The sequence below is a fragment of the Oreochromis aureus genome, linkage group 5 (genome assembly GCF_013358895.1).
Source record: "Oreochromis aureus strain Israel breed Guangdong linkage group 5, ZZ_aureus, whole genome shotgun sequence".
NCBI lineage: Eukaryota > Metazoa > Chordata > Actinopteri > Cichliformes > Cichlidae > Oreochromis > Oreochromis aureus.
In genome coordinates, this window is record NC_052946.1 from 16,481,273 (window position 1) to 16,506,039 (window position 24,767).

The 24,767-nt window shown below is 40.7% G+C and overlaps 1 protein-coding gene across 8 annotated transcripts in view; it reads right to left on the bottom strand.

Moving 5' to 3' along the window:
- elmo2 (engulfment and cell motility 2) overlaps positions 1-24,257 on the bottom strand; it is a 28,826-nt gene extending 4,569 nt beyond the window's left edge. Inside the window, exons 1-23 of one of the 8 annotated variants that reach the window (XM_039612787.1) lie at positions 24,163-24,257; positions 19,441-19,510; positions 19,165-19,263; positions 16,875-16,915; positions 16,041-16,113; positions 15,911-15,961; positions 15,139-15,308; positions 14,246-14,345; positions 13,645-13,796; positions 11,997-12,075; positions 9,849-9,884; positions 9,442-9,492; positions 6,210-6,332; positions 5,705-5,824; positions 5,484-5,588; positions 5,284-5,392; positions 4,965-5,101; positions 2,711-2,874; positions 1,396-1,508; positions 1,201-1,308; positions 966-1,048; positions 776-853; positions 7-510 (exon numbers count right to left, since the gene is read on the bottom strand). In XM_039612787.1, coding sequence (XP_039468721.1) covers positions 490-510; positions 776-853; positions 966-1,048; positions 1,201-1,308; positions 1,396-1,508; positions 2,711-2,874; positions 4,965-5,101; positions 5,284-5,392; positions 5,484-5,588; positions 5,705-5,824; positions 6,210-6,332; positions 9,442-9,492; positions 9,849-9,884; positions 11,997-12,075; positions 13,645-13,796; positions 14,246-14,345; positions 15,139-15,308; positions 15,911-15,961; positions 16,041-16,113; positions 16,875-16,915; positions 19,165-19,242 — 1,992 coding nt within the window. In that variant the 5' untranslated portion in view covers positions 19,243-19,263; positions 19,441-19,510; positions 24,163-24,257 and the 3' untranslated portion in view covers positions 7-489. Of the gene's footprint in view, positions 1-6; positions 511-775; positions 854-965; positions 1,049-1,200; positions 1,309-1,395; positions 1,509-2,710; positions 2,875-4,964; positions 5,102-5,283; positions 5,393-5,483; positions 5,589-5,704; positions 5,825-6,209; positions 6,333-9,441; positions 9,493-9,848; positions 9,885-11,996; positions 12,156-13,644; positions 13,797-14,245; positions 14,346-15,138; positions 15,309-15,910; positions 15,962-16,040; positions 16,114-16,874; positions 16,916-19,164; positions 19,264-19,440; positions 19,511-19,985; positions 20,043-23,067; positions 23,484-24,162 lie in introns of those variants that run through there. The other 7 variants (XM_039612784.1, XM_039612782.1, XM_031747811.2 and 4 more) reach the window with 7 other exon arrangements.
- Positions 24,258-24,767: the final 510 nt, after the last annotated feature.

Sequence of the window (24,767 nt, forward strand, 5' to 3'; positions counted from 1 at the left end):
GCACACACACACAGAAACATGAAGGTGAACCACAGCCAGGCCTATATGAGGGAAAATATCCAAGAAGGTTTTTTGTGTGTTTTTTATGTTAGCTGATTTCTGAGAGCAGCTTTTAGACCTTTAGCTGAAGGTTCTACAACAAACACCCGGACCAGGCTCTTAAGCTATTTTTGAAATATTTGATTGTTTTACAATAATAAAAAAAAACAGCATTAACATTTTATCACCTTTTAAAGTCAATATAGAGAATGTATTAGCAAACAGCTGATAGTTTACATAAGTGGCAAACACTGAACAACTTGGACTTCATTTGGAAGTGTTTCCATCCACCTGGCAAATGTAAGTGCAATATTAACTCACATTCTGCTTTTCACCAATTGCCAAGGGAAATATCTGGCTCTTTAGCTGCTGTGTTCACCAGCTGGTTGCTAACTTTATCTGTCTGCCATTTAGTGCTGGGAAGGTAACATACAGCAAATCTGTCAGAGCTTATTCAGCTGCCTGCTGTCGCTGGAAATGAGGATGATGAGAGCTGTGAGACTAAGGCAAATCAGTAGATTTGCTGACTGTAAAACAAAGTAAAGAAGTTAATGATGCTAAAGTGTTCCACAAGGATGTGCAATTTAGGGGGAGTTAAAGCTAATTCTTTCCAAGCCCGCCACACAAATAACCACGTTTTAATAATAGAAATACTAATCAGTGCGGATTTAAGTTTTCACATGTGCCAAACAAAAGGAAGAACAGCTGTCGTGTTATCGTGCACACATGAGCTTACCTCGTATTTGTTGGGTGCAACAAAATTAAGTGTTTCATCGGGATCATAGAGGACAGAGAAGGCCAACTCCAGCACCTCCTGAGGGAATCAGCAGGTCAAACAACTGAGTTTCTACACCGAGCGGCAGCACAGAATTAAAGGGCAGCTATGAGACTAGAATGGCAATTAAAAAGAAAGAAAATGACACTACCTTGTTTTGTTTTAGAGCACTTTTCTCCTTCATATGAGGGCAGTCCTTCCCTGTCACCACAGACTTGATATCGGAGACGGGGACTGGGGAAAAACAGAAGAAACAAACACATAATCATATTCATCTATTAAGGTCAGCCTTGTGACAGACGCGGCGTGCTCTGCTGGTGACAGTGTCATTGTCTGTGTTATGAAAGACTTATTATCAGGCAGATGGAACCACTATAGTGTCTTACTCTTGTCACTGAGTAGCTCAAAAGGCACTTCACCCTGAGGTGACTCATCCAAGTCCCCGTAGTGCAGCACTTTGTGATTCAGAGAGAGTCTGCAGAACCAAAACTTTTCTAGATAAAAGAAGGGGACAAGGTGCATAGTTTACAATCAGCAATCATTCATAAGAGCAAAGCGATTGCTCTGATGCTGTACTGTACCTTGCCTTCGGCGGTTGCCCAGTTTACGGAAGCAGCTTCCCTCGCACAGCCGGTTGAGTCGCTGTTGCTTGATGAGCTCTAAGATCTCGGGCTGAATTCTCTCCCGCAACTCACTGCAGCACAAAAACGCACAGTTCGGATATGATTAAAAACTCCTCAAATGCAAGAGACCACAGCCGAGACACAAGCATCGTGGGAAAGTCCATGCTGTCGTGGGCCCAGTGGCACCTACTGTGACAAACATGGGTTTTAGGATGGAGAATGACTTAAGATCGGACAGTCAGAGCAGTGCAGCTGTATGGGTCATGGGTCACTCTAAAACAGTGATCCAGGCCTTTATCAGAGCTCTGTCAGATTCCTGTAACTCTTTGTACATTGGTGAGTGCTCCCTGTCTCGTTTCAAGCTGGTGCAACTGCTGGCTTTTAACTGGAACACAGAAGAGACAGCACATTACTTCTCTTTTATCTTCACTGCTCTGAGTTCATTTTAAAATGAAGCCTGTGCTTCCTTATTGAAGTTCAATAAGGAAGATCTGTAATCACTCATCTGCCTGCTTTCCTGGGTGTTCAGCTGCTAGTCTGTTCTTCACATCACTACCACTTTCCCACGCTATCAATCTCAATAAAGACACCATTACTGCAGTCCAATCCTCTTCTTGCCTGCCTTCTTTCAGCCAATCAGCCTCCACTCCGTGCGTGGAGGTGTCGAGGGAATAAGCCTTTTGCAGGTGCAGCTCTCAAACTGTGGAGTTTGTTGCCACTACACATCGGACCGCCCTCTTCACTGGCCATTTTTAAATTTGCTGCTAAGACGCACCTCCTCTGCTTGGCTTCGAGCCAATTTTTTTCTTCATTTATTAAATATTTTATTATAATGTATTTTTATTCTTATGTTTAGCACTTCAGACAGTGGTGGCTGTTTTTAAAGTGCTTTATAGACAAAGTTGGCTTGTCAACCAGATAAAGACGAAAGAGTGTTTCCTCTTCTGGGAAACACTATGCGAGTGAAGTTTACTTCCAGCACCCGCCTATTCTTGACCGTCATTTTGATCTCAGCAACAACAATGTAAAGCTTCATGGTCATATCCTTAATGCTATCATGTTGACATGTGTCCTAAAATGTCCAAACATATACACACAACCCAAAGAAACTGCCTTCGCCGTAACTTTGCAGTAACGCCAAGTGCAGCAGGTGTTTCTAGGACCAGACACCACAACAGTCTGACAGATTTGCGAAGCAAAGGGAAAAAAAACATTACAGCCACATTCTCAAGGCTGGCAATGAGAAAGAAAAGTAGTGTGGACACAAACTGACATGATGGGTGGAGACTGGAAATCATCCTGGCTCATTCGTTCTGACTGCCGCAGACGCAGAATCTCTGAATAGTTGAGGCCTCGCAGTTTAGTCTTCAGCTGGTCTATAGACGACGGTTTCATGGCCAGAGCTCTGGTGATCTGCTCACGGACCACCTGCATCACCTGGTGAGGGTTTAACCAAACATACACACAAAAGACGAGTAAGAAAAGATGACACACTCTCCTGAATGCTAACATGGGTACAGTACACTGTAGAGTAGTAACACTGGCTTTTAATGAACCCTCATTCCCCGGAGAAGAAGCTAAAACTGCTGACTGAAATATGTTTAAAAGGTATTAATATTTAAACCACTCTATACGCAAACCAGCTTTGTGTATCCCTGTTCATTTCATTAAATGTCTTTCGAGGTAGTAACTGTCATGCATTATTTAATAAACCGAAAACCTTTCAACTGTTTGCTCCAGTGAGCTGCTCAGTCACACATTGCAGAACACAGCAGCTACAGTAATGTGTGTCAGTGTTACGCCTGATATTCCTCACAGTGATACCTGTCAAACACAGTCTGCTCTGGATGGTGTGTATTTGGTAATGATGAGCACCTACTGTACTCAACATCACTGCACTTGGTATGACATTTGAGGCGATTTGTTAAATCATCATTTTAGTTAGGTTATGTCAGTGTGGTGACTTTTCCATAATTAGCACTTAATTATTTCAGATTACCACTCGAAAATTAGCTAATGAAGGAAAGTGCAGCTGTGGCTCATAGACAAACATTTTTAGCCGACATATTGTACAAAGTAAAGTTCTTGACCTAATGATGCAGAGAAAAAAAACTGAGTTAAGGAACTGCCAAAATGATTGGCCGACAGAGAGGAATTAATGTGTTCTTCTGAAAAAAGAGAACGTCGTCGACCAAAGTCAAAAATATTCACTGTTTGGGTGAATCTGATTACAAAAATCAAAGCACACATTTCTGAACAATTTCTGTTTTTGAGACAAACCAAGTAGTTAGCATCCACACCAACCGCATGGATGAGAGCAGCATCAGCAGCCGAAACCCGTGATCGACTGGTGGCCTGTATGAAAATGACCTGCTCTAACACTTTCCCATCTACCTCTACTGATACTATCAAATGAAGACAAAACACACAGATATTCTGCTTCTTCTTTATTTCCCTCCATTGCTGAGCATTTCCAGCTTGAATGCAGTGCACCAGCACTTTGAAGTGACATTGTTCAAAACACAAACTCACTCAGTAGGGTTGACAACCAACACAATATTAATTGTATTATATAACAAGACTGTGGTCAAGCTACAACATTTTTATTATCGTAGAGAGCAATACAAAAAACACATTAATATTCTTATCTAACAACTTAATTTATTTGAATACGCATGACTGAATTAATCCAGTATTGTAACTTGAAGCTGTGTCGTGTAGAGCAGTGTAGAGTAACAGTGCAGAGCCCAAGGTGCATGATTACAGGTGAGGACGAGAGAGTGTGGAGTTAATCTACTTCAAAGAAAGTTTTACCATGAAAATAATCAGTCTAAAGGGACTGGAAAGAGATCATATTTCTCCCATATTAGTTTGCCTTCATTTTCACATGATCAGATCAAATGATCAGACACCGTAATGTCTTAAAGACTTTACAATAACATATTAGCCAAAAGAAAGCACTCTGCTCTTAGAGCTCAGATTTAGTTGTGTCGCTTTGAGTTTCTAGCAGTAGAATGGGAAAGAAATAGAATGGGAGGCAGAGCCTTCACCTTCACAGTGGAACCAGCTCCCAGTTTGGGCTCAGGGGTCACACACTCTCTCTACTCCACAATATAGATAAATAAAGTTACGTAAATATAATTAAACATGTATTTTAAACTAAACCCAGAGAATTCCATTTCCAATTATTCCCAGGAACTTCAAACAATCCGACTATATTATCTGTGTTTAATTAGTACTATACAAATTAAACACAGTTTAATTACACACAATTAACTATACTAATAGTACTTTTACTTCACAGAGTTAGTATTTTTTAAGGTAGTATTTTGGGTTTGTAATGGCTGTCATATAAGTCATGGCTCTACGAAGAGGCTTGCACCATTGCACCATCCATCTATAAACCAATCAATCAATCACATGGTCTAACATGTGGCAGTATGGTTTATACTATTTCAAATGATATAAAAGCTTGTCTAGGGTGGAAATGTTGACATGTAGATGTGTTGTGTATGTTCATATCTGACCTTGTTGAAGTCCTCAGCTGTGGCTCTCATCTCCTTCCAGGTTTTATTAAGCAGCTGGATGCAGACACAGAAGAACTCCTCCCATGCCCGGTCATGGGTGAAGAACATGGGGTGATAATCGTTGCAGCCCTCATTAGCTACACAAAAGAAAAGATTTCTAAATGAAAAACATGAAGCATGAGACAGACACGCTTCTTCCATCTCACACCATTTTGCAATCGAGGAGTAAGTTCAATATCAAATTTAACAAAAATGTAAAAAAACATTAAGGGATAGAGTGACACTGAAATACAACAGCAACATATGCAAAGCTGCTTACGCAGTTCTCCAACTTGGAGTATCTCGCAGAGCATTCGAGTAAGTTCGATGGCACATCGGCCAAAAGGACACTCGTGTTTATCCTCTCGGCTGCTGTTCTCCAGAACAATCTGTCATGAGTAGGGAAACGTGTTAACGTGTTGTGGAAGACTTTGCTGGCTCTGTAAACTCGGCAAAGTCATGCATGAGACCAGCGCTGACCCTGATGTACGTGTCCTGGTGAACTTTGGCTAGATACAGCATGTTGTCCAGAGCCAGCATCCCTGGTGGCGTCTGGGTAAAGTCCATAGCTGGGTTCACGTGGTTCTGCATTTTAAATAGAGATAATGTGAGTGAAGAGACAGAAAGAATCTCACCAAACTGGATCGATTTCAACCTCCAAATTATTCCAGAAGAAACTGAAATCTCGAGCAGAGACTCACAGTGAAGCCCAGCATCTTATAGTCCTTGGTGTACATGGCCTTTCTTTTCTCTGTGCCAGTGGGGTCGTTTTCTCCATCGAAGGCAATTCTGCGTAGCTCAAAAATGATGTCTCTCTGAGCCTGTGAGAGAAAAACCAACATGTTTGGAGCATATTAGCATAAACAGGAACACACAGCTGCAAAGGACTGAAATGAAAAAGGCAAAAAGGTTAGGTCAATCGGCAGAGAGCGAATGGCTGTAAACAAGCAGTGGGAAAAAAAATACAGGAAAACTTTAATTTTCTGGTGCACTTGTTACACTTAAAGCAGCTCTGACAGTGTAAACGTCACTGGTAGCAGGCTGTCTCTAATTACACTTTTTCAGGATCCAGCTATTTCCATTCAGCTGAACATGTTGCTTCTTTAAACATGCTCCAGACGATTAGATTACTTTACATTCAAATCACACAAACCACTGCATAGCAACATGGAAATAAGCACAAAATTCATTATTCCACTTTTTTACCTGGTCATTAGGATCCATTTTTGTCATCATTCGTTCTTCCAAAAGGTTAAAAGTCAACACCTGCAGCACATATAACTGATGTGCCATTTCTGCTTTGATTGGTCGATTTCCTCTGATGACGTGCTGGAAAAGAGGAGCACAGGGATTTGAGCTGAGCCTTTATGATGGCTGAAAATTTGTGAACAAGCAGCATATAATATGAATCAGTACAAACCAAAGCTACTGATGGAATATAACAAAAAGGACCAAATGAATTGTATTATTTTTCTAATTAGAAGCAAGATAAGCATTTTTCTGACATACACCATGATTACAATTTGTCTGAAATAACAATAAAAAATAAAATAGCACAGACATTTATCTCGTAGATAACCAGGTCACACTAACAGTGCATGAAAGAGCACAATGGTGGAGCTCTAGGACATTTCCTTATTCCAGGAGGCTTGAGTGCAGCACTTCCTAACTTGCAGCCATTTGCAGCCAGTTCAGCCAAATGCCAAAAGGAATCATTTTCAGAGGAGATTTTGTTCCACTTCATAGACTTGGCCCCATATCACATTTGCTGGTTCTGTGTCACAGCCCTGCAAGTGAGTAAAGCTTTCCATTTTCCAAATTGTGACCAGCTCTTTGTTCAAGGGTCGAAACCATCACCAAACGCCAACACAGGAAAGTCTCAAAGGAGGATATCGGCCCAGTTCATTGCAGAGACATTTTTATTAGTGATCATAAATATCTTTTATTTGATCTCTCTTTTACCTGTGACACTCTACCCTCTGTTTATATGAAGCATTCACGATTAATTAACGACTCTGTGGTAGAAGAATTTATGGAATTGTTTGATAACAATTTATCTGAAACAGACGATATAGGTGGCCTCCTTCAACTCGCAAAGTGGCTCCTCTTAAAATCAGGAAAGGCAGCACTGCTAAATGCCCGCGCTGGTTCACAGAAGGTATCCGCAGCTTTAGGCGAATGTGCCGTAAAACTGAGCGCCTGTGGAAAATCACAAAACTTGAGGTTCATAAGCTCCACTTAAAAGAACTATTATCTACCTTTAATGACATGGTGAAAGACTCAAGAGCCACTTATTTCTCCCAACTACTTGCAGTAGGAAAAAGAAATCCTAAAGTTGTCTTTGATACAGTGAGTAGCATCGTCTCCCCCCAATGCCATGTACACCTGTCTTTTCAGATAAGGACTGTAGTGAATTTTTAAAATTTTTTCAAGATAAGATCAGTTGCCTAAGAGGTAACATAACTCCCTTAGGTAACCCCACCAACCATGATCTTCCACACTCCATAATTATGGAATCTTTCCTCCCAGTTTCTTTAAAAGATCTATCGGAAATACTGACCCAATTGAAACCCTCAACGAGTTCAGCTGATGTCTTACCTACTCATTTATTTTGTAAAGTTTTTGATACCATCGGGCCCTCTGTAGTCACGCTGATAAACTGTTCCTTGCTATCTGGCTTTGTCCCCAGGTGCTTTAAACAGGGGGTTAATCAACCTTTGCTGAAAAAGCCTAACCTGGATCCAACACTTCAGTCAAGCTTCAGGCCCATCTCAAAACTTCCTTTTATCTCTAAAATCTTAGAAAAAGTCGTTTGGCTACAAGTAAAGAAAGCGCTGGAGAAGCATAATATTCTTGCTAAATTTCAGTCGGGTTTTAGAAAGTTACACTCTACAGAAACTGCTCTCCTGAAAGTCACAAATGACCTTTTGATGGCTGCAGACAGGGGTGATTGCTCAGTCCTAGTTCTTCTGGACCTTAGCTCAGCCTTTGATACCGTTGACCATCAGATCTTAATCCATCGCTTAAATCTCATGGTAGAGATATCTGGATCTGTCCTAAAGTGGTTCACCTCATTTCTGGAGGATAGAACGCTTTTAGTTTCAGTGGGAAACTTCCGATCAGATGCGGCTAAGTTTCTATGTGGAGTCCCACAAGGTTCGGTTTTAAGCCCCCTGTTATTTTCACTATATATTCTTCCTTTAGGCCGGATCATTAGCGGTTTCAAAAATATTTCCTACCATCTGTATGCAGACGACATCCAATTATACATCTCCTTTAAACCTTGGGAATTAGACAAGCTATCCACTCTTAGGGACTGTCTTAAGGAAATTAATGTTTGGATGTCAAACAACTTTTTGCAGCTGAACGCAGACAAGACTGAGTGCTTAATCCTTGCTCCAGAGAATATCAAGCCCCAAATTAGTCAACATCTGGGTGCCTTTTCATCCTCGATAAAAACTACTGCTCGGAATCTTGGGATAATTTTCGATCAATCTTTGTCTTTTGACGCTCATATTAAATCTGTGACCCGCTCTTGCTTTTTTCATTTAAGAAATATTGCCAAACTCAGGACTATTGTCTCCACAACTGAACTGGAGATGCTTGTCCACACCTTCATTTCCTCCCGGCTAGACTATTGTAATGCACTCTTCTCCTGTGTATCTAAGGCTTCACTGAATCGGCTCCAAGCGGTTCAAAATGCTGCAGCAAGGCTTTTAACCCACAGTTATAAATTTTCCCACATCACTCCTATACTAAAATCCTTGCACTGGCTTCCAGTTGGGTATAGATATAAGTTTAAAATCCTCACCTTTACGTTTATGTCTCTACAAGGTGATGCCCCCACCTATATCACGGAGCTTCTCCAACCCTACTCTCCAAAGCGGACTCTTAGATTCACTGATAGTGGTCTTCTATCTATACCACGGACCCGTTTGAAAACGAAGGGGGATCACGCTTTTCAAACCCTGGCTCCAATACTGTGGAACGGTTTACCCCCCTGCTACGCACCATCGACACTGTGGCTTCTTTTAAAAAACAGCTTAAAACACATCTGTTTAGACAGGCATTTGGGTAATGTTCGTGTGTAATATGTTGTTTTATACTACATTTATACTGTACTATTGCTTTGTTTGATATGCTTTTATACTTCCTTTATATTGCTATATTGTTGTTTGACATGCCTTCATTCCCATGTGAAGCACTTTGTAACAGCTTCTTGTCTTAAAAAGTTCTATATAAATAAATTTTACTTACTTACTTACTTACTTACTAGATGAACGCAAGTATTGTATATCACCAAGGTTTTTGGGAGTTTTATTGGAAGTAGTTCCTGACACTTTCAATGGGAATTGTTTAAAGTACTTGGAAAGCTTAACAGCCATCAAATGAAAGCTCTGCTACGTTTTAGTGTCTGAGTTTCAGACTTGATACTCACATTGAGGATGATGGAGCGCAGGTGTTTCTGAGCCAAAGAGCTTGCCATTTCCTGAGGGTAAAGACACACATTACTCCAATCCACAAAAATCAATTTAGGAAAGATGATTTACTCCAAACTAAAATCGCACCCAATGATAATTTTACTGACATCGACCTACGGATATATGAGAATTTTGAAGAAATAATCTAAAGCTAGATTTTGATCTATGGTTTAAACTATTTGCCTTTCACGCCTTCTGTAAAATATGTCTCACAGTCGGTGACGAGTCTGTCTACTGGTGCAGCAAGCTATGGTTCTGGCTTGATTTGAAAGTTTATGCAGCGGCTTTCCATGACACAGAAAGGATCAGACAGTGAAAGAGAGGTGGAAAAGATGATATGAGCTAAAGAGGGATGTGTACTCACAGTGAGGTGCTGCTCCAGCGGGTTAGTATACTCCTCCTACGGGTTGAAGAGTGGGAGGAGCAGTGTGGGTGTAACAGTAATGGAAATAAAACGTGCACGCACATGGACCATGAGATACATCACCGGCACAGCATGCAACAAAATAAGAACATGAAACAGCATCAAATAAAAATCAGCAGTCACACATCACCTAATGCACCCGACGTAAACTACATTTATAAACCATCACCCACGGCTGGATTTATCAACCCACAGAGTAGCAGGATGATGCTTAGAACTACCATTAAACATGCAAATCACTGAGGCTTACTGGCTGCTCTCATGTGTGTACTGTAAACATGTTAGTCTCTTCTGATTCCTCCCTGCCTCTCTTCTTTTATAAGAAAAAAGAAAAACATCGAGCTGATGTGGAGAGATCTATAAATCTAAAAGTTGAGGTGCTACTTTATGCCTATTTGCTAAATGAGGTGAAAACTGGCATTTAGATCGTAATTACTGTGATGCCACAGTGCGAGCTAAACACAGGATGCATTTCTGCTGTGTTTCTCTAAGTAAAATTGACTCACTTCGCCCTCCAGTGGTCAACAACAGCAACTGGAGATAAATGTCATTAAAAGCCCTGCATACCGTTTACTGTTACGGTAAAAACGAAACTGGTGCATTGCACAGTAAATTAAGGAAAATACTTTATCTTGAGATTAAATATAATTGAGTGTACACTTGAATTTTTTAGAACTTTAAAGCTGAATGAGGACAGATGATTTCAGCACCTTTGCATTTGGGAAATGTTAAGTATAAACCAGGTGTTGCAAATCTGCAGCTGCACAGCCTTAGTAACAATTAAAATAACTAAAACTAAAACTAACTAAAAACGTAATATTAAATGTCATAGATGTCATATTTTGCTGTTGAAAAATCCTTTAAAAAAATGTAAACAGATATCGTCAATTTGTGTAAATGGAGGGTTTGTACTAACAGAGAACAGCAACAAGTAATAATATTTTTTTAGTTTTATGTAAATTCTTTGGCTTAGTTAAAACATTTTAATTGAGAGTTGTAACTCAGAAAGTAAAGCAAGTTGTTTAACTAATTGGAAGGCCGGTGGTGTGATTCCCAGCTCCTCTAGTATGCATCTCAAAGTATCCTTTGCCAACATACTGAACCCCAAATTGCCCTCGATGAATCTAACAGAGTTTGAGTGTGTGACTGTTAGGTTAAAATCATGAATGCGTGTCTGTGAATGCGTGAATGAGGCCTGTAGTTAGAAAGCGTTTTGCTCAAACGGAGTAGAAAAGTTCTATATACTGTAAGTACTACTCCATTTATTATAAGACATTATTTCAAGAAATGTTGTGTTTTCTATGTTACAATACAATTTCTGGCATAAACTGCAAAGTTTACATGGAGAACAATAATTTAGAAAAGCACACAACTACATGTAAGGTGTATTAAACAAGGTTAAACTCTGAAGCATGCTGGAGTTAGGAGAGAGAGGACAGATGGCGCTGACAGGTGGGACAGAAACACTTCCACCTTTGGTATTTGTACATTTATCTGAACAACAAAAATACTCGAGATTCAATTTGTTTTTGTTCGAATCTCCTTAAATCAACTTAAAAACTGAAAATAAAAATAGAAATGTAATGTAATGTGATGTGATATATTACACATGAATAACATCGAGTACAGTCCTTAAATGGAAAGAAGCTGCTTTCTTAAAACTCATTGTTTTCTGTTTTCCGGCTTCTTTTTCTAAAAGACGCAAACAACCATCAGTCACTTGCAGATGGGTGGCCAGTTAACGTCACTGAGCTGCTCTGAAAAAACTGCAGCAAAACAAATGTACAAACCTCAAAGGAAAGTATCTGGAGTGAGTGTGTCATTGCAGTGATGGCTGAATCCACAGCGTGACAGCTGGCAGACAGACGTCTGTTCATGAGATTAGCTTTAATTGGCCTACTGGTGCGCACATTAGAAACCACGGCAAGCCACTGTCTGCAGCTCTCTGACACCACAAATGTTATGAATCAATGTCTATTATGTATAAGTGGATTTCTTTAGGATGAAATATGAAGATTTAATATTAGTATTTCAGTTAGGTCTGTTAGGTCTGTCCTTGTCTCTGTGCTGTTAGTGCAGTGCACCGACCTGCCGTCTGTCCTCTGGTGCCTTCAGGAAGAGAGCATTGATGAGAGCGATGGCGTACGTCTGGATCTCCTGGTTTGACCTGAAGGAATATCCAGCAGCGTAACAACCAGTTAGAAGCAGCATGCTCTGCAAATCTCCACACAGGAACAAAACTACAGGCTAACAGCATAAAAAAATAGTCTAATTACCATCAAAATAAACACCTGGGATGGGTGCAGGATTTTTAGAAGGGTCTTATTTGCATCAGTCTTTAGTTTTTCTATGTGACATTTTTCTAAACTTTACTCCGATAAAAAGACCAAAACCAACTTCGAGTTTATCGTAACAGAAAACGCTTTTTGATCTTATACCTAGTATCATTAGTAAGGCATATATGATGTGGACATGTACATAGGAGGGATAATGGGTATACTGGACCAAGTATGATGACTATGGAGCTGCCAGGCAGGAGGAAAAGAGAAAGAGCACAGAGAAGATTCATGGAAGAAGTGAAGGAGGACATGCAGAGGGTTGGTGTGAGAGAGGAGGATGAGACAGGGGTGACATGGAGGCAGATGATGCGCCCCCTAAAGGCAGTATCCAAAAGAAGAAGATTCATTTTCATCATTTCATAGGGCTCCACTGTTGTTCATAATACAAAATGTATCATCGTTATAACTAGCACAGAGATTTGATTTGATTTTGCGAGTGACTCATATGCAGTCGTGCTGCTGTGAAAACTCACCAGAGCAGGCATGTCAAACTCATTTTACATCGTGGGCCACATACAGCCCACTTTGATCCTAAATGGGCCAGAACAGTGAAATTCCCCATTCTGTCAGTGTAAATAAGTTTATCTACACATTTAATCCCTGAGATATATGTAAGAAACAGAATTAAGACCAAGTATTTGGGGTTAAATTGTGAGAACAGTAATAGTAGCCATGGAGCAGGTTTTTATCAGTAGGAAAAGCTGTAAAACATATGAAAATTTATGCTCTCTTTGCCTTGTTCTTAAGTGAAAGGCCCCATCCAGTGGGCTGAGAGTCTGCATCGGGACAATTCTGGGTCCCGGGCCTTATGTTTGACACTTGTACACTTGAGCAAACAGAGCAGATTAACTACTTAAAGTCACCACTAACATTCACACCTGGCCCGCCTTCATCTGATTATAACGAAACTGGCAGCCTGATACATGCAGTAAAAGTAGTTTCCATCACCACCATGCGTCAGGTTCTTGGTTAGGAGTTCTTTGAGGTTTGGTTAGTTTGGTTGGTTCATGGTGTTTTCAGCATTACTTACCACGTGATTCTTCAGCTGTTTTCCTTCCTCTATGTTCCCAGACACCCCCCTGATTAGTCACCCTGCCCACCCTGTGTATTCAGGTTGTATGCTTTCTCCATGTCCTGTGTTCGACTCCCTTTTTGGGGGTTTTGTGTCCTCCTAACTTGTTGGTTTTGGTCTTTTCATGGGAGCTCTCAGCAACAACAAAAGTCTTATAACAGCATTGCTGTTTGATCGGGATCATTTGTGCACCCATACCCATCCACATAAACAGAAACAAAACTCACAGCAACTTTTTCTATCCAGTCATCCCACACACTTCTACACCCTCCACTTTCCCCCATTTCAGAGTGCAGGAAGCCCCTGTGCGTGTGTGTGTGCTCACACTTGCAGGTGCCCGATGAGTTGTCCCACGGTGATCTCCTGTGCCACCCGATGGTAGAGGCTATGGCTGTTCAGAACCATGCTCTCGAGGATGGCCAAGGAGCGCTGCAGGATGGACACGTCCACCATCGGCTGGTTGACGTAGCCCGCAATCTAAGTGAGCATGGAGAAGACCGGTTAACACAGAGAAACCAATTTTGTTTCTTTCATTTCTTGGTTTATTTGGTTCATTTCAACAAAAATCGAGTAGAATATTTTTTTCCAGTACAAAGAAAACAAAATCAAGAGTTCTGCAAAATTCTCCCAAGTGACTGCCAAGGCTAGGATGAAGTTTTCCAGAGAAAACTATTTACATAAACACAGAATGAGCTCCAAATTATGTGAGTAGTTGCTCAGCAACAGTACCCACACATTTCCGGCATTTGTGTAGAAAAAGAGGTCAAAGAAAAAGTGCAATTAAAGAAAAGTGGAAGGATAAAAAGGCATAAAAATGACCGACCTTGAAGTTTTGTTTTGTTTTCTTAAAGTGGAAAGTTGTACAGTGGTGTTTCACTGAAATGAAAAATGTGTCCTATGAATTGTTCTGTTGTTGGAAGAAGTACCTGCTTGATGAAGGACAATGAGATAAGGTCCCAGGACACAATGCCATGATCCATTAGTTCCAGGAAGGCAGTGAGAGTGAAGGCCAACATTTCACCAAAGCTGAAGGGAGTGAAGTACAGTCAGCGCAGGCCTTTCAGATCACACGTTAACATTTAGATTAACTTTACAGAAATCCTGATACGAGGGCAGACTTTAAAAAGCCAAAACTTATCTTTTTGACTAAGTGGATTTATTTGACCTCCACAAGCAATTCAACTGTAACATATAAATAAAATCACTAAATGAATGTGAACTGAGCTTAAAAATGCAAGTAGTGGATTTGGAAGGAAGCAGCAAAAGTAAAGGAAACTGATGTTCTTTAAAAATTGCTAATAGCCTTAGCAGTTTACAGCACTGCAAGCTTTGCAAATTCAACAAAGACGATACAACAAACAGTCATCGATCACCTCTGTCAGCTGTAAAAAAAACAAAAACATTACAGCTCAGCCTCCTAGAACAGCGGTCCCCAACCTTTTTTGCGCCACGGATCGGTTTATGTCTGACAGTATTTTCACCGACGGGCCTTTAAGGTGTCGCAGATAAATACAACAAAATAAAACCAATACTGGTACCAAAAAAAAGAAGATTTATTCATGACACACGGGAAAAGACCCAGGGAAACAGAGTTCACAAGTACACCTCCTTCACAAGTATCAAGTAGTATAAGTTTTTCAGAAAACTTGACCTCTGACCTTGAGAACAAGGTCAACTATGGTATCAATTTGAAAATCCTACATCGCCTTGTTCTCGAGTCATCGCATTCACAAATGTAGGTGTCCATGCCTCCTGCCCACCTGACGGTTGACAACAAGATCCCAACAGACTTGCATGGCTGAGGGGTAAAAAAACTCACTGAGTGCCGCTCTCCACAAGTCGAGCCAGTGTCCCAATGCCTTCCATATTGATGAATTCTGCAGCAAAGGTTGGATCTGCAGAGAGCTTGGCGAGCTCCTTCAGAGCCTCGAGGCGAGCATCGATGCCATGGGACTGGATCCTCTCCAGGAGCTGGCGAGCAGCACGAGTCTGTCAGAGACAAACACGATCAATCAGTGTCATGATACCTTCATCAGCTTGTCCAGGTCACTGAATTTACTGTAAACATATATGGAGAAACTTATAGCCCATGTGGAATAATACATTTTAATAATTTTCTATTAGCTACAATAGCAAATGTTAATGTGATCTTTTATAAGACCAGTGTCTTATAAACTGCAAGATATATACACTCGCCTTTTTTTAGGTACACCTTGCTTTTATTATATAACTAAAGATCAGCAGTTTCTGAAGTGCTCAAAACAGGCCTGTCGAGCACCAACAACCACGCCTCATCCAAAGTCACTTAAATCATTTTTCTTCCCCATGCTGATGCTTCATTTGAACTTCAGCAGGTCATCTTCACCATGTGTAGACATCTGTGCATGAATGCACAGAGTTGCTGCCATGTGATTGGCTGATTTAATGTTTGTAGTAATGGCTATTATTGTTAACAGTGAGTGCATCTTATAAGACATGCAACACATAAGCATTTAATATATTTTTTTATTTATTTTGTCATACAAGAGAGCACTTCTCCAGCAAATGTATTGCTATGGCACTTTCAAATCAATGCCACATTTTTCACTTACAGGAGAAATTGCTAATCGAAGAATGGTCCCGTTCTTGATGTCGCCACGACTCTGAAAGGATTACAACAGAGTTCAGTATCGATTCATGAAGTCCTCGTCTCAAGGTTAGGAAGAAAACAATGAAGCTCACCTGCTCAGTGATATAAAGCTGAGGACCATCAGCATAACGCAGGGCAAACTGCTCTGAGCCAGACAAAGACCAGCTGGAGAAAAAAGCAGAGAGAAAATGTTTGCTAAAGAATTAATATTCAATATCAGTTTTGAATACTGGGGGAAAAAAAGAAGAAAATTAGTATAACACACTGTAGAAATGTAATGCAATGCAGCATACTCTGGTATGCATGAACAAAAGGTTGCTCGAAGTCAGATTGTTGCCTTCAGCAGTTGTATTTACACGAGCAGCAAACAGAGAGGCTGTGGAGGAGAATCACTCAGTGGGTGTTAACAGTAAAGTGCAAAGAATTTTCTGTTTCAGATGGTAAAGGGAGGCAGTGGGTAGATGGAGCCAGGCTAAGAGCTGGATGGGTGGGATAAAATCTGCAATAGCCATCACTTAGGTGCAAAAAAGTCCAAACACAACAATGGGGGTTAGAAAGAGGTGAGTAGGGTTATGTATGGTGTTACAGCAGTAAGTGTGGTCATCATAAGCATTTTCTCATGTCAGTTTAGCTTTTCCACATAAGACTTTCACGACGCAGATCTAATAGAATGACATTTCTCATCTTTTTTCTGGGCTTTCACTGCTTCTTGCTGTTTAGTTAGTTAACTAATGTGCTCCTTAGATCTACCATTTGATTGAGTTATCTGTAATAAAGCTTTCAGTATTATAATTACATTCTACTAATCACCAAAGTCAAGTTCATTATAGCTAACACTTTAGAAACTAAATAAATCTCAAATATTTTAAGTAATCCTACAGAACATACCTTTGGAAACAATTAAAACATACAGGAGTAATACTTACCCATCACACACTTCCCGAATTATTGAGGACAAAGGTCTTTTCTGCAAAGAGGGGAAAGAAACTCATTACAGACTTGAAAAATTCAACATTAAAGGACTTAAAGGAATCATGAATGATCACTCCTCACATGGCACTACAGGGAGTGCAGAATTATTAGGCAAGTTGTATTTTTGAGGAATAATTTTATTATTGAACAACAACCATGTTCTCAATGAACCCAAAAAACTCATTAATATCAAAGCTGAATGTTTTTGGAAGTAGTTTTTAGTTTGTTTTTAGTTTTAGCTATTTTAGGGGGATATCTGTGTGTGCAGGTGACTATTCCTGTGCATAATTATTAGGCAACTTAAAAAAAAAAACAAATATATACCCATTTCAATTATTTATTTTTACCAGTGAAACCAATATAACATCTCCACATTCACAAATATACATTTCTGACATTCAAAAACAAAACAAAAACAAATCAGCGACCAATATAGCCACCTTTCTTTGCAAGGACACTCAAAAGCCTGCCATCCATGGATTCTGTCAGTGTTTTGATCTGTTCACCATCAACATTGCGTGCAGCAGCAACCACAGCCTCCCAGACACTGTTCAGAGAGGTGTACTGTTTTCCCTCCTTGTAAATCTCACATTTGATGATGGACCACAGGTTCTCAACGGGGTTCAGATCAGGTGAACAAGGAGGCCATGTCATTAGTTTTTCTTCTTTTATACCCTTTCTTGCCAGCCACGCTGTGGAGTACTTGGACGCTGTGTGATGGAGCATTGTCTTGCATGAAAATCATGTTTTTCTTGAAGGATGCAGACTTCTTCCTGTACCACTGCTTGAAGAAGGTGTCTTCCAGAAACTGGCAGTAGGACTGGGAGTTGAGCTTGACTCCATCCTCAACCCGAAAAAGGCCCCACAAGCTCATCTTTGATGATACCAGCCCAAACCAGTACTCCACCTCCACCTTGCTGGCGTCTGAGTCGGACTGGAGCTCTCTGCCCTTACCAATCCAGCCACGGGCCCATCCATCTGGCCCATCAAGACTCACTCTCATTTCATCAGTCCATAAAACCTTAGAAAAATCAGTCTTGAGATATTTCTTGGCCCAGTCTTGATGTTTCAGCTTGTGTGTCTTGTTCAGTGGTGGTCGTCTTTCAGCCTTTCTTACCTTGGCCATGTCTCTGAGTATTGCACACCTTGTGCTTTTGGGCACTCCAGTGATGTTGCAGCTCTGAAATATGGCCAAACTGGTGGCCAGTGGCACCAGTTTGGCAGCTGCACGCTTGACTTTTCTCAGTTCATGGGCAGTTATTTTGCGCCTTGGTTTTTCCACACGCTTCTTGCGACCCTGTTGACTATTTTGAATGAAACGCTTGATTGTTCGATGATCACGCTTCAGAAGCTTTGCAATTTTAAGACTGCTGCATCCCTCTGCAAGATATCTCACTATTTTTGACTTTTCTGAGCCTGTCAAGTCCTTCTTTTGACCCATTTTGCCAAAGGAAAGGAAGTTGCCTAATAATTATGCACACCTGATATAGGGTGTTGATGTCATTAGACCACACCCCTTCTCATTACAGAGATGCACATCACCTAATATGCTTAATTGGTAGTAGGCTTTCGAGCCTATACAGCTTGGAGTAAGACAACATGCATGAAGAGGATGATGTGGACAAAATACTCATTTGCCTAATAATTCTGCACTCCCTGTATCTTTCTTGAAGCTAAAACTAATCTATCAAATCTGCCAGTTGGGGTACTTTCGTATTTTGCATACATGAAATTTTCACATTAAAGCCGCACATAATTTCCGCCCCTTTAATTGTTATTCCCATTCCTGTTATGCATTTTGTTTATTCTTCACTCAACTCTTTACAGCCCACATGTGTTTATACACCTCTCTGCGTTTAATCATTAGTTATTATAAATCTCTGGCTCTCTCCCACAGCGTGTCTTTTGGCCTGTCTTCCTCCCCTCACCTCCCAACCACTCATGACACATGGCCACCCCTCCATGAGCCCAGTTCTGCTGGAAGTTTCTTCCTGTTAAAAAGGATTTTTTCCTTCCCACTATCGCCAAGTGCTTTCTCATAGGGAGTCATCTGATTGTTGGGATTCTCTCTCTGTTACTGTAGGGTTTTTACATTATAACATAAAGAGCCTTGAGGCGACCCATTGTTGTGGCACTACATAAATAAAACTGAACTGAATTGAATAATTCACTGTAATAGCTAGAGGAAGAAAAGTTCTTAGAGGCATCGTGAGGATTTATTTCATTTGTCGTACTCATGCATACCTGGTCCATCTCTATTAGCTGAGCATTGGCACCAGGCCATTCAATAGCCACCTTCACGATGTCAGATGGGGGAGGCATGGCCGTGTTTTAGTTAGCACCCTGTAGAAAAAAAAGGAAAATAAATAACACCAGTCATTCGGAGACTTTCTGAAACACTACATTTAAATGTTACTCTTCAAATAAATGATTAAAAATACAAAGAACTGCCTTATTGAGCTATGTGGCTCAAGAGTCAGACAATGAGAATATTAGTATGAATCTGGGGTTGTACAGCACCTAATTGATAACTGTTGAAAGCGTCAGTCGCTGTCACAGCTCTGCTGCATAAACCCCTTCGTCAGCTCCCCTGTGAACACAGAAAAACACAGCCTGGTCATGCAGGCCCAAAAGCTCAGTTCGCTCAGTCGCCACATTTTCTCTTCAGTGAACTGAATCTGTCAGAGAACAGATCAATAAGCATGACTGTTTCACAAAACCACCCACACAAACACACACACACACAGTCACATAAATATCTTGGCTGGGTCAAGCTTTCTGCCAGCTGAGTCTGGTCTGCTGAATTATGTTGCCCTTGACATATCTGCATATTATTTGCAAAGCATAACCTAATTACCTTCATTTCCAGCTCGCTCTGCACCCTCTATGCAAAAACATTATTACACCAGTAAATTATTGCAGTTTAGTTATTACTGAAAACGTCTCTTTTATTTCCTTTTCACATTTTGCACTTTGGCAATGAAGAAGTAAAGATAAATAGAGCTTGTACGAATCCAAAAACTGTGTGGAAAATGGTTATTAATTAGAACAATATGGGATGTTACCTTCTGGCCATCTGCTCCGTTTGAACTCAAATTCCTTTATAACGCTCACTCTCGTGTAGCCTGCGTGTTTGCAGTAACTCAGTTTTTATAACTGTTCTAACTTTTATTTGCACTCTTGTTTAGTCAGGCCTCACCTTTAACACCTAATTTCAGCAGACCACTGGCTCTTATTAAACATATTTTTCACGATCTGCAACAAAAAAAGCTTGACGATACAAAAGCAGGAAGAGCACAGCAGGGACCAGTCTTTGGCAACACACCGATATCCCCCTCTGCTCAGACACGAGGCGAGCAGGAAAAGCCGTCTGATTGGGAGACAGCTGTAAAGAAAAGAAACACTGCTGTTTCCCAAATGGCTCTTTGCATTCAGGGTGCTTTCAGGATACAAAGCGCTTTGTAAAGCTCAGCTACTCATTTGCAGAGTGAAGCACTGCCCTACTGTTACACGAAAGACAAATCTTTGTGAAACAGACTCAACCAACAACTGTATTCCCTAGAGATTTATCAGCATAGTGATATTTCCAGCACTGCGGCACAGTCTTTCTGAAGAGTTTGAATGTTTGTTCTCTAAATACGTTTGCCTGCCATTTTATATGATCAGTGGATGTGATGTCTGACAGCGTGATCCTTTGATCAGTCACGAAATAAAGCACAGTTTGTTCTTTAGTGTAAGTTCATTCTTTAGAGAATGCAGCATGAGCTGTCAGTATATCATTGCACCGCAGATGCCAGCTTCTCCTGATCAAAGTTGGGATAAAGATTTAAGCTCTTGTACTTTAAATAATTAGCATGCACAAATCCTTTCATCTTTGGACCAGGGGATCACTCAACTGTGATAGTGTCAGAACACAGCTTAACAGACTGATATACAGCATTAAGATTTACATCAAGTAAACAAGTTATCAGTGGAGTCTGAAAATACCACCAAGTGAATTCTGCCTAAAATAAATTTGGATTATGATGAAGAAAGAGGAAAAATTAATAATACATGACAGAATACTGGTTTTGCAAACTGTCCATTATATAATCTCTGATCTCTAATATCTGCTAAAAGGTCTGTTCTCTTACAAAGAAAATATAGTAAAAACATTTTCCACATGTTCTTGTACTGATGTACAGCACTACAATTGGACCGGTGCTCGGGCATACCGGGCATTTTCCCGGTGGGCCGACGCACTTTTGGGATGCGCCGACAGCAGCCCATTTGTTCATTTTTATTACTGACACTGGATCTCCCAGTCAAATCTCTTAACACGACCAGCTCTTCCCCTACAGTCGCTGTGTGCTCACGCAGCTTGTAGAAAAAGTTTTGTGTGGAAGAAGTGGCGATGGTGGAGCTGAGAGAAAACAATAAAAAGAAACTAATAATAGATACAGCAAATTAACTGCTGCTAGCACCAGCTGTGGAGAAGTGAGGAAGAGACAAGGAAGATGAAATTAACGTGGTAAGAAAATACATAGAGGGACATATTTAGAAAGGGAGAGATTCAAGGATTCAGGTAAAATGAATGGCTACTTTGACCATAAGCCACTACTAATAGCTAAAGTGTAGCTTTTAATTATTGTCACATGCTGCAATACGACTGCTTCAATATCCATAATCAAACTTATGGCATCGGCCAGGGACGATTTTTCTTCCCAGTCCAGCCTCCAGCCCTGTTCAGCAATGACATGTGGCTAAATATCTGCACAAACAAAAAGTATCTGTTACTATAAACCAGGGGTCTCAAACTTGCGGCCCGCATATTGATATGATCTATGACCACATCTCAAAAGTGCTCTATTGGACTGAGACTGTGGAGGCTATTTGAGTACAGTGAACTCATTCTCATGTTCAAGAAACCGGTTTCTTGAACTGCTTCCAGTTGATCCTGCTTGAAGCAGTCATCAGTATGTGGATACACTGTGGTGATAAAGTGATGGACATGGTCACCAACAATTCTCAGGTAGGCAAAAAATATCTCCCATTCTATTACACCAGCTTGAACTGTTGATACAAAGCAGGATGGATTCCGGCTTTCATGTTGTTTATGCCATTTCTGACCCTACGACCTGAATGTTGCAACAGAAATTATCAGACCAGGCGATGTTTTTCCCATCTTCAATTGTTCAATTTTCGTGTGAATTGTATCGTTAGTTTTCTGTCCTCAGCTGACTGAAGGGGCACTCAGTGTGGTCTTCTGCTGCCAGAACCCATCTGCTTGAAAGTTTGACATGTTGTGTTGACGTTCAAAGACGTTCTTCTGCATCTTTACTGTACTTTTAACGAGTTGTAATTAAGTTGCTATTACCTTCCTATCAGCTCAAAACAGTCTGGCCATTCTCCTCTCACCTCTAAACTTAATAAGGCATTTTTACCCAGAGAACTGCCATTCTTTGTAAGCCCTAGAGATTTTTGTGTAGGACACTTCCAGTATGTTAGCAATTTCTGAAAGACCAGCCCGTCTGACACCAACAACGCTCAAAGTTGTTCACATGTCAGTCATTCAAGCGAACCAGAGGTGCACAAGAGGTAGGCAGATTGGTCCAAATAGCAATAGTATCAATACCAACACTGGTATTGGTATTGAATTGATAATGACACAATAGCATCAATACTTTGTTTTTATCCTCTATGTTCAGTATTTCACCCACTGAACTGTGTTAAATACATTATTTTGGGGGATTATAAAAGATGTCACAGTTTTTGTGTTGAATGTCACATCTATTTTATTTAGGTCATTTAGACATCAGAAGTTGAACCAAGTCCTTTAGAAACAGACACATTTACATCACAGGTCTTCACAAAAATGAAAATAAAGTGTGTTTTATTTTGTTTACTAATTATTGCAGAAAGTAAAAATCACAGTGATTTAGTGCTGTTTAAAAACTGTTCAGAATTTGCAAACTGATGGTGATTCACCTCATAAGTGATGACACATTGCTCTCCCCTACATAAGCTGCATTTCTAAGTTAAAAGTATCGGTACTGGTGTCGGTAGTACTGGCACTGTATTTACTTGTGATCGATACCATTTACTTTATCCCATAGGACTATGCAGTGACTACACCTGTGTTTCTCCTGCCTCGCCATTTCAAAATACCTGCTGGTGTTGTCCTTTTCTGGTGTCTGTGAACAGGGCAGACATATTGATGAAAAGCGATGGGAACTGTTTTCTCTCCACTTTCTGCGGGCCTGTCATCTGGCTGGTATATGACTGGATTCGCGGCTGCCGCGCGCACTAGGAGCTTTTTATTTGGCTGCACGCGCTGTGATGGTAGCTTAGCAACTACTGCTAAGAAGCTCAAGCCTGAAAAGAAACCCAACAGTGTGGTCGGAGCCTAAATTCAAAAGACTCCCAACTTTTTGTGTCCCCCCCGGCGCCACCAGCTACTTCTCACCGCGACCCGGATGTTTCTGACGCCATTTTACTGTGCTTTTAAATGTGGTTCGGGACTCCCATCCAGGCCGGTGGGCATTAAAAAACGGGTTCACAGATGAAAAACTGAGAAGCGCCTAACTTTGATGACAGCTAGTTGGCTACTTGATCATGCGCAGTGGCGCCCCTTCTGGTTATACGATAGCTGCTGTCTGAGGAGAGAAAACAGCCTTGGTAATTTTTCTTAAAAAATAAAAAAGAATTTAAGGCAAATTTATCTTCTGGCAGCCCAGAGTGCGATGACAGTCATCCTCTGGCATTTAAGAAGGCTGATGTCTTCTTAGCAGCTCATTCTCAGCCATCATTAATACGACCAATCACGCTTGTTTAACCAGAAACTTTGACTTAAAATGGTTAAGGCGTAATTGCTGGTGATCGATTAGTCAGGATCAAAGCTGTGGTTAACAGAAGCCCACCGACTGGTGCATTGAAAGGCTGCATTTGCAACCTTGTGATGTTTAGCGTAATCAATCACAACTCATGATCGTGTCGTTTCTTGAATTAAACAGTGGCTAACGTCTCTTGCTGTTCTCTGCCTCTGATTAATAGCAAACTCACTCGCTATTACAGTGAACACCACCGTTATTCCTCAGCAGGCGGCTAGTGTTATTCAATCATCCAGCCCAGCCTGTCCCCGTCTTCTCCTCCATTGCAGTCAGGATACAGCCCGTCACCCGAGCAGAAGATGCTCACCGGCTTCGCCGGAAGGTTTTAACGAAGGGTACTTATCTGCTAATGTCAGTACTTGGTGCTACTCACCCCGTGTCCTGGCCATCGATGGTGCTCTCGGTATCCCCCTCTGTCCCCAGTGAAATCCTCGTGAAAAGGAGACGCGGTTCCACGCCTTGTAGGCGGGACACCATGTCACCGTCTGCAAATGAGGCAGGCTCCTCATCATTTGTGCACTCTCAATCTGGCATCTCACTTTAACCCATACATACTGTTCATATTTCGCTGTGTGGTCCGGATAGCTACCGAATGGTGAATTACAGATCAATTTAGAAAAGGATAAACGGTCTGGATTTATTAAATACATTATTATTCTTTATTAAATACATTATTAATCTTTAATAATAGTTTCGGAGAGCGGGGAGAATGGATCTGGATTTTTAAGGTTTTAAACCAATTATTCTTGGAGAAGACCATCTGTTTTCACACAACGTCATGCCCTGTTTTACCTAAGACACGGAAAAAACAGCCATAATGATTTAAATGGATTTCATTAAAAGTGAAAATAGGAGGAACTTTTTGGAATTGTTGGGATATTTAGTTTATACAAGCACTACAACCTTTAAATGCCATCCTCACTGCTATATCATCAAATCATTTTTAATTCAACATTAACCCCACACTTGGAAGACAAA